The sequence below is a fragment of the Equus caballus genome, chromosome 27, assembly GCF_041296265.1.
Source record: "Equus caballus isolate H_3958 breed thoroughbred chromosome 27, TB-T2T, whole genome shotgun sequence".
Lineage (NCBI taxonomy): Eukaryota > Metazoa > Chordata > Mammalia > Perissodactyla > Equidae > Equus > Equus caballus.
Window position 1 is genome coordinate 14,901,196 of NC_091710.1, and position 10,186 is coordinate 14,911,381.

The 10,186-nt window shown below is 48.9% G+C and overlaps 1 gene segment (V, D, J or C); it reads right to left on the reverse strand.

Annotated features, from left to right (window-relative positions):
- Positions 1–1,593: 1,593 nt before the first annotated feature.
- On the reverse strand, positions 1,594–2,120 carry LOC138920976 (immunoglobulin lambda variable 8-61-like). The segment is given in 2 exon segments: positions 1,594–1,979; positions 2,075–2,120. Coding segments are annotated over 2 exon segments (432 nt in total).
- Between the last annotated feature and the right edge of the window lie 8,066 nt (positions 2,121–10,186).

The window sequence follows — 10,186 nt, forward strand, 5'->3', positions numbered from 1 at the left end:
CTGCTGACCTCCGTCTGTTTTTGCCCCCGACAGGATTCCTCTGGGAGACAGCGGGTGTGTGAGGCTTCATCAGTATCTGCACACATGCCCAAACTCCGCTCACCTCTCTTTTCAAAGAGGCTCCTTCAGTGCTGTCTCCACCGTGTCCAAGGCCCTGTGTGCAGCTGATAACAGGGAGCCCTGGTGTCTCCCTCAGCTTCCCCTCAGTCCACCCCTGACTCAGGCTGACGTGAGAGCTCAGTGGTGGTTCAGGGGACCTGGAGCTGGCGGCAGCACTGACCATTCTCGTTGCTGTTCTGTGCCCAGATCTGCATTCGCTGCTCTGGCTTCCTCATCCCGTGTCCTCTTCCTTACAGGTTGGGGGGGGCATGATGGCACCTGCCCAGGCAATGACAGTGGCACACAGAGCAATTCAGCAGCACAAGCATGATGCATAGCCTCTATCTGAAAGAGCCTGGTTTTCAATCCAGTTTTGTTTGTTTGTTTTTCCAAATCTCAGACAAGATCTTTTTCAACTCCCCTCCAGTGATGGGTGAGTTTTGGGAATTGGGGTAAGATGAGTGAGACTCAGAACTTGCCCCCAGGGAGGGACCAGGGAGGAAGCAGCTGCTGGGTCCTTTCTCAGCCCTGTGAGCATGAGACTCCGCCCAGCCCAGACAGGACACAGCTGCAGGGTCCCCATCAGCACAGGAGGCACCAATGTCCCAGCCCTGGGAATTTTGGGGGATTACACAGCGGGGTCACCCACAGTGCAGACCCTGGGGAGAACCACAGCGCCCCCTTCTGCTCCCGAGTCAGACTTCAGCTCTGGTGGAGATAATGTCAGGGGCACTGGCCTGAGACCTGGTCACTGTCACCACAAACATCCATGGGCCATGCACCCTACTGTGAGCCAAGATACTGGTATAAATTGACTGTTCAATTTCTCAGAAAGCAAAGCAAATACTTCCCCATATTATTAAATTATAAAAATCTACCATATAGTTTATATATCAAGGTTTTGATAAGTTTTAAATTACACTAATAAAAAGGTAAATGTCTGTCACAGTTAATTGAGTGATTCCCCAAATCACAGGAGGTGAAAAGTGTGAGAAGTGGATATCAGGGGAGCATCAACTATCTCGCTGACATCCTTAAACCTGAACTTTCCCATATGCTTCTTTTCCTTCTTCATCTTCATTGTGTAATGACGATAAGCATCTGGCATATGGAGCAGAAGAACAATGTGCTATGGACCTAGCTTATGCATATTCATGAAGAAATGTTAAATATTAACTTGTTCTCCATCATCATTAGTGGATGAGAGTAGGCCTGTCAATGCTGTTTGAATAAAAAGAGTCTCAAAGCTCGTGGTGGCGTCTCCGAGTCTCACTGTCGGTTGATGTATTTTGGAGCTGAGCCTCCCCCCATCATCACAGGCAGAGAGGGAGAGAGGAATGAAAGTCTTGGAGGAGTCACCCTAGAGGGATGGACACAGCCTGGGAGAGGCTGGAGGAGGCACATGGAGATGAACCTTTGGATAGGAGGATGGGGCCATGGACCTCCCCCGATGGTGGTGTTACTGTCTCCACCCTCTCACTGGCTCTCCTGCCTCTAAGGGCTGAGCCGTTCTGAGCACAGGAGGAGGTGTTGGTTGCACTTCCCCATGGGTTTACAGCACTGTGTCAGTGTAATACCCATATACAGAGCACAGGAATAGTCGGCCTCATCCTCAGGCTGGGCACCCGTGATGGTGAGGGTGACTTTGTTCCCAGAAATGGACCCAGAGAAGCGATCAGGGATCCCAGAAGGGCGGTTCTTTGTGTTGTAGATAACTGTGCGGGGAGCCTGACCCAGGATTTGCTGGTAACTGAAAGGATAGTTACTGGAAGAGACGGACCCAGAGCTAAGGCCACAGGTGAGTGTCACCTTCCCTCCTGGAGACACTGAGAGTGATGGCTCCTGGACCACTACAGTCTGAGAATCCGCCCCTAAAACCACTGGGAGAGAGACAAGTGTTGTTATGAGAGACAAGGGTCAGCCTGAGACCAAGCTTTTATGTGTCCGCCAAGGATGCAATGTCCTTTCACCTTACCTGAGCTGTAAGCAAGGAGCTGGAGAAGAAGCACCGTCCAGGCCATGGTGGGGACACTCACAGGACGTCACCTCCTGTGCTCCTGGGCTAGAGTGTGAAGTGTGGTGTTGGTCCTGTGCCCAGAGAGATTCACAGGCCATGTTTCTTCATGCAAATTTGTTCCTGCTGTGTAATCGTGCATCTACACCTTCTTGAACATAAGCTCAGAACAATGTCTCCACGAGATGTAAAGAATGAAATATGAGACATGAATGGGTGTGTCAGAGCCAAGATCGAATGTGGCTCCTGGAGGCCCCAGGTGCAAGAAGTAAAACTTCAATGTGGACACTTGTTGCCAAAGTGTGAAAGACGCATTAGAGTATTTTCCTTGATGGCCCAGGGAAGAACCCTGTCCTCTCAGGAGCAGTCCAACAGCGTCCCCTGCTGGGCTCAGAGCCCATGTCCTATGACACCACCCAGCTGTCCTGGAAGGGGTTGCTGACTTTTGCAGATGGGTTTTTTATGATGTCACTGCCCAGGGCAGTAGATTGAGTAAGTCTTCTCTGTGACGTTTGGGGCTGAGACATTGATTTGTCCATGTCACTCATGTCTCCTTTGGTTCTCCTCAATGAGGGGGAGAACTCCTGGAAATCAGGAGTCCCACAAAGTTCTGAAATCAGGTGAAAGTGAGAAGTACAGCTTCTTTAAGTTTTCAGAGCTCAGAGAATTATCCGCTAACCCCTGGCTGGTACCAGGAGACATACACAGGACTAGGGTGAGATCACCTGGTTCTTCCAGGTCATAAACGCTGTACTTCAGCCCTTCTCATCCACAAATAGCCCCTGTGAAGGCTATTTTCTTTCTGGAAACAAAGTAATTCTGTTTGCATTGAGAGCTAAGTATCTCCAACTTCCCATGGAACGGGAGCTTTTTGTGGCATTGGGGTTGTATTTAGCTCTGTAACAGTGATAATCAGCCTCATCCTCAGGCTGGAGCCCAGAGGTGGCCAAAGAGGTCCTAGTAATAAATGTGGATCTTGAGAATCAGTCTGGAAACCCTGGAAGGTACCCACTGCTGTCCTAGGTCACACAAGTAGGGGCTCTGCATGAGAGTCCTTGGTGCCATTGCCATGGTGACCCCCAATGTCTCTGCTGCTCCCTGTGCAGGAGAAGGTGACCTTGGATCTGGGCCCATCAGGAGCTTCACAGGAGGAGTCACACAAGCACACACTGGGGAGTCCCTGCGCCTGATGTTCACAGCCCCGCCCCACACCCTGGGTTGTTGGAAAGCTCCAGTGAGGTATGAGAGGAGAGGTGGATACAAGTCATAGCTGTGGGCTCAGGGAAACCCAGTCATGGAAGGCTCCTTGGGTCCTGAGTGGTGTCAGCTGTAAGGTCTTATCCATGGACCTACTTCACCCAACTCCTCTGGAGCAGGCTCGGCATTTCCCAGCATTCTTTGAGCATCCCCCACCCTCTCATGACCCATAAAGAGGTTCCCTGGACACAAGTCCCAAACTGCCCCTTTGACTAATGCCCCTCTCCCTGACTTTACAACTGAAGGCTCCGGTGCCAAGTGAGGATTCCAGGCCAGCTCTGTGCCTGAAATTCCCCCCAAGCTCTTTCCTCACTCAGCACCTCACATTGCGGTGTGTCATCTCTGGGACACAGTGAGCCTCGCTGTCCCTGGGCACAGGAACCTGGGGGATGGGAAGGCTTCTGACCCCTCACAGAGCACAGTCCATTCTGTGTTGGTCTGTCCACCTGTCTTCAGGGTCCCTGGGCTCTGATGACGGTAAAAGCTAGGGAAGTCTCATTTTCCTTATTTCAAGAGAAAAAAAAAATCTCTGGTTTTATTCCATATGAATAACCAGGCAACATTTCAGCGTCATCATGAATTTTTTCTTTTTCTTTTTGTGTTTAGTTTTCCTGACACTTCAGAAACATGGAATGAAAAATTGGGAGTAGACGCTTTATGAAGCAGAAGCACTTCCGAATGTCATTTGTATATGTGCGAGTTACTTTAAAACTTAAAACCGTCATGGAACAAGACTCTGAGCAGGCCCAGGTTTTTGTCCCTAATTCCCCATCTCTGTGTGTCACTGTGAGAGACACTACTGTGCCAGATCTGATGGTAAGAGTCAGCCTCGTCCTCAGGCTGGAGCCCAGAGATAAGCAAAAAGCCTGCATTGGCCGAGGCATCTTTGGATCCAGAGAAGCAACTGGGATCTGCTGATCCCAATCACATGCTTGAGTCTGAGTAGCAGCACAGACTGGGATAGCTGGCCACACTGACGCCCCTGCTCAGGGTGCAGGTGAGTCTGGCTGTTGTTCCTGGAGATGCAGAGAGGGAGGGCAGCTGGGTCAGCACAGGCTGGGAGAGGGAACCTGAAGACACAGACAAATATGGGTGCTGGGCAGGAACCAGGGTAAAGTTTCTCAGCATTCTAAGAAGGAACAGAGTGAAAATTGGGGATGTCTACTACTCAGAGTCCTGTCCGTACCTGTTCAGTGAGAGAGGACCACGAGGAGGAGAGGAGTCCAGGCCATGGTGCACACAGCCCCCTGGTCCCCACAGTGGGGCTAGGATGCCCCAGGCCTCCTTTTCTTCTCTACCCTCTGCCACAGGAGGGGCTGTCCATGCAAATGGGTTTCCATGCAGTGCAAGCCCAGCCCCTCCCTGAGCCCTGGTGCTGGAGCTCAGCTAACACCACACACTGAGGAGGATGGAGGCAGGCTTCACCCCTTAGGAGAGCCCTGGGAGGAAGCACCTGCTGAGGCAACATGAAGGTCCCTGCTCAGGGGACTCTGCCAGGCCAGAGAGGGCACAGCTGCTGAGTCCCCATCAGTGAGCACAGGGCCCAGCTACCAGGTCCAGGTTCCTTTGAGTGAATGGTCCTCACTAAGCAGCTATGTAGGAACCACAAGGACTCCCACAGCTCCCCCTTCTGGTCTCAGGGCACACCGCTCACCATGCCCAAAAGCCCTGAGAGCCCAGCTGGTTTCTGCAGCTCACCAGGTCCCTGTCTCTGTTCACACACCCATGGTTAGATTCCTAGATACCGGTATTCTGACACATGTAGCATGATTACTGCTGTTTCTCAGTCCCAGAAGGAGTCCTGTTTGGACATGCTTGTATGTACATATATAACTATTTAGCGTTCATTCTAGAAAATGCCAGGTGGCCCAGATGTGCATCAGGTCAGGTGTCACAGATGAGGGGACAGTTACGCTGGTTTGAAGAGCGTGTAGGGACTGTTTAGGGAAATAACATAGACAGGAGTTTTCCAGGGATAAAATCAGTGATCTATTCCAGCGAGGACAATTGAGCAATCATGCCGAAAGTCATGTAACACATTTAAAGTCTTGATAGAGATTAGATTTGATTCAGCGACTGGGAAAAAAGCATGGCCTTGTTAGGCTTCACCTTTACCAGTGAATATGGAACATACTTCTTTATTCTATGAAGTGAGTTGTATTTCTTAACTTTGTGTTCTTCTGCATATCTATGTCATATATTTCTTTTCAGGATTCTGCCTTAGGTCTCATACAATTTGTTTATATCTTAAAGAAAACTTTCCTACCTATATTTCCTTACTCATCTTAGTTTGGTAGCAAGCTAAATGGGAGATTTTAAAGTTTTTGCCGATGTAGTGGATGGGCAGTTAAATCCTATAACCATCACTTCTGCACTGTACCCCATAACCAGCGCTGCTGGATCTGTGCCCATGGTCCCCAAATGTCTAGACTCACAGGGCCTCTTAGTAATGACCTGTGACCAGGACCTCTGCTCCCCTCAGACACTTTCTCCTCGAGGCCTTCAGAGGGACCCTTCCCACCCAGCTCAGGCGGATCAACCCCCTGCCTAACACCCTTCAGTAACTCCTCACTTCTGTTTGCATAAAACTCAACTCCTCAGCTTCCCTAAGGTGACTTCATGGTCTGGTCCCTGCCCCCTCCATGGGCCACCTCCCAGCCCCTCTCCTTATTCTCAGACCTCTAGCCTCCCTCACTTGCCTATAGTTTCAAAAGCGGGCATTCCTGTCCCTTTCATGGCTTCAAAACCAACTCATCTTCTCTCTATTGGGAATAGATGGGCTTAAACTTGAAATCATGGTGAAAACACACATTTTGGCAACTCTGAGTGTCTCTTAGCAGGACATACCCACAGTATCAGACAGGAGTAGAGAATTTAAAAACTATATTGTGGACAATTTGGAAGTTACACAAACTACAGAGAATGAGTCAAAGAACGACCTGCACCCGTCACCCAACCTCAAGTGTCATCGATAGGACTCAACTTCTTTAATCTCCCACCCTTCTTTATGCCTCATCCTAATACCTAAATATAAAAACAAATTCCAAACACCGTACCGCATCATCGGTCCATGCTTCATCATGCACATGCATTTTTACTGTCCCAAAACCCTTGTCCATTAAAGCAATGCGTCATGACTACTCTCACATAAATGTATTTGCGTTGTCATCTCCTGAATGGTTAGCTTATTTGCTTGTACTGACTGAGAAAGTGAAGGAAGAGCAAGGCATCCTGTGTTTTGGAGCCGTGAGGTTCATGGATGACACATTTGAGTAGAAGAAAGTCCAGACCAGCACGTCCATCCTCAGACAGTCTACTATGGGTCTCCATTCATACACTTCAAGAATCGTGTCTTTTTTGGACACTAAGATTTCAAACCCGTCATTCTTCTTTCATGAGTTTTCCCACCTGGTTCCACTGGCGGATTTGAGGCTAAGGTGTTGCATATTGAATTTCATTCAGCATATGGTGGATTTTGAACTGTGTATTTAGTATTGTGTGACAATCAATTGTCTCACGGGCTCTTAGTTCAGTGAAATGTGAGCAGACATTTAAACAACTAACGTGCTCCCGGCAGTTCCTCTCCTCCTGGAGGTTGTCTTCTATGCTCAGAATCGCTCCACCATCCACCTGCTGCTTCTGTCTGCTGTCTCGTACCCACACTAAGTGCAAACTCCAAGGGTATGTGACTCTGTCTGTTTTTATTAATCTTTGTATCCCATGCTTGAAAAACGCTCACTAAGAGAACAGATGAAGATGGATCTGTTACATTTTCATGTGCATTGTGTAAAGCTTTAAAATATTAATTGCACATCTATTCTGACTAAATGTGTGCTCCACACTCTGGTTGAGAGGAGATTCCGTGTGATTGGCTCACAGGTTCTCTGGCCTCATTTGAGTCTGTGCACCTGTTTTGTATAACAGATGGGAAAGTGGAAGCACAGAGAGGTGACACATCCAGGCTTCTGTCCAGTTGAATGTCGGGAACAGGTCTCAACGTCAAAGGCCTCCTAAGAGCTGAGAATATGTTCTTCTAACCCAGAGGATCCCAAACTGGGGTGATTTGGCCCCCCTCCCTAGGGCATTTTGGGGAATGTCTGGAGGTGTTTTTGTGTGTCATGACTTGGAGAGTAGGGTGCTGTTATCTGATGTGCGGACCCCAAAGAATGTTTTTAAACATCCTGCAATATGCAGAACAGCCCCAGCACAGGGAATGACCCAGCCACATTGTCAGTAGTGCCGCGGTTCAGAAACCCTGTTTGAACCAAATCACCTCCATGAAATGATTGCAAAGGAAGTAGGAAATCATCCATCAAGACATGGGGGGAAATTTTGGAAAAAAAAATAGATTCATAAACATGCAATCTCAACATGGATATTCCAGCAGGAGACAAGAAAGAACAACCATCTCTGCTGGGGACAGATTGAGGGCAGACCCAGCATGGGGAGGCCCTGGGGAACTTCCATCTCACTGCCCCACGGGTCTGGAGCACTGTGCGCTTATAGCTGCTGTCATCAGACTGACCGGAGTAGTCGGCATCATCCTCAGGCTGCAGCTCAGAGACGGTCAGGCAGGTGGCATTAGGGGAGCTGGCTATGGAGTCAGAAAACTGATCAGGAACCCTGGAGGGTCCTTTGTCACTCTTGTAGATTTCGCTGATGGGGGCACTGCTGGTAGCAGTGCACATATCTGCTCCCAATGTAGCCACTGCTGTGGGTGCAGGAGATGGTGGCCTCCTGCCCCGGAGACTCCAACACAGAGCTGGTCTGAGTCAGCACAACCTCAGCCCAAGACCTTGCAAAGAGGGAGCAACACAGAGATCAGTAAGGACAGGACAGACTCCGTTGCCAGGAAAGAGAAAGAGGTCATCATGCCAGGAGACGTCCAGGTGACCTCCCAGAATTCCCTGGAGGCAGCCACCTGTGCAGTGAGCTATATGGGTGAGAGGAGCAGAGCCCAGGCCATGGTGGAGATGCCCCCAGACTCTGCTTCCTGAGTTCCACCACCAGGCCTGAGCCCACCAACCCTTCTTGTATGTTACCTGTATTCTCAGGGTGGGAGGTCTCCACTCGAATCTTCCCGTTTCTGGAGGCTGTGGGTGCCCCTCCTTCAACGTTAGCCTGGCCTGCATCTACTAAAAGGAGAGTGTAGGAGAGGAAAGGGCTTCTCTGCAAGGATTACACAGGAACACTTCCAAGACGCAGGGGAGAGAAGAGCTCAAAGCTGAGGACCTGGGGAGCACCAGCGCCCTCTGGTGGATGCAGGGGACTTGTGATCTGAACTGGAGCAGGCGATCAGGGTTCCCGCCCTCTCCATCCTGGACCCCTCGCAGATCCAGCCACTTCTGATTGGCTTCTTTCACATAGAAACATGCATGTCAGTTTCCTCCATGCCTTTTGGGGGCCAAATGATATGTATTTTTATCCTTGAATCACGTTCCACTGTATAGCCGCACCGGTGTTTCTTTATCCATTCACCTGTTGAAGGGCGTATTGGTTGCTTCCCAGTGTTGGCCATCATGAATAAAGCAGCTGGAAACACTTGTGAGCATATTGACGCCTCAGCTTGATCCTTCCGAGGCTTGCTGTAGACTGTAAGTGCTCTTCCACAACAGCATAGTCTCAGAATCATTTAGCCCCTCTGCTGTATTTTTCTGTGAACTCGACTAAGTGCCCCAAAGTGATGAACAAGGACCACAGCTGGCTGCTTGAAATGTGTACAATTCGCAGCCTGTGTGAGTCGTGGACACTGCTCATCCACCAGCTCCTGGTCACCCTGTGGACAGACCTTGTGTAGTTTCACACTATGCACATGGATTTTAGGGTTCAGCTAAGATGAGAGGAACCCCATGCTGATTTCTAGATGTTTTCTGTGAAGGGCGCTCCTCTCCAGAACTCATCCCCGCAGCTCCCAAGAGCCTCGGATCCCTGAGCTCAGGTCTCCGTCTGCTCCACTCGGTGAGAGCCTGTGCGCTGCCTCAGCTCCCCTCTCTGCTCCAGGGGCCAGGCTGTGCATCACACAAAAAAGATGGGCTGATGATACAACTTGTGCCATTTTTTTCCTCACAAAAATAATAATCTTGTTCTGCCTGCTGTCTAATGTTTGAAAGAACCTTTATACATGTATCGGTTTTTCCAGTTGTTTGCAATGGGCAGTTAAATCATTTTTCAGTTATTCCAACATGGTTGCAACTATTTGTGTTTTTAAAATTACATAAATGGTAGTTTCCAGAGATCTTATTCTGAATCTCACTTTTTTTATTAAGACATCTGTGTTTCCTGAAGATGCGTGGATCTGTTTGAGAACTGAGCTCACGATGTGACTGCTGCGTGGCACTTGGACAGCCCATCGTGAGCCCGCTGTGCGTGCGCACAGGCCTCCTCCTCGGCAGGTAATTGAGTTCCATTGATTTCTGTGTGGTTGGTTGTTCTGTTTCATTTCTGCAACCACCGCATACTCTTTAAATTATCTGTGTGTTCAAATAGATCTCGATATCTAATCATTTATATCCCAATTCCTTTTCATTTGTTCACAAAATGCTCTAGGCTATTCTTGGACTTAACTTTTCCCACATAAATATTAGAAAAAATGTCATGTTTCCTGAATATTCTGACTGATACTACACATAATTATTATATTTATACATTAAATAAGCATACATTTCATATTTTTGATATTAATCATTCTCAGCAACGTCTATTTTTACATTTATTCAGGTCGTGTTTGATCCCCCCGTTGGAATTTTTATCTTTTCCCAGAGTGTCCGTGTGCATTCTGTGTCAGATGGTCGCCTGCGGTCTCTGCGGTCCTTGTGG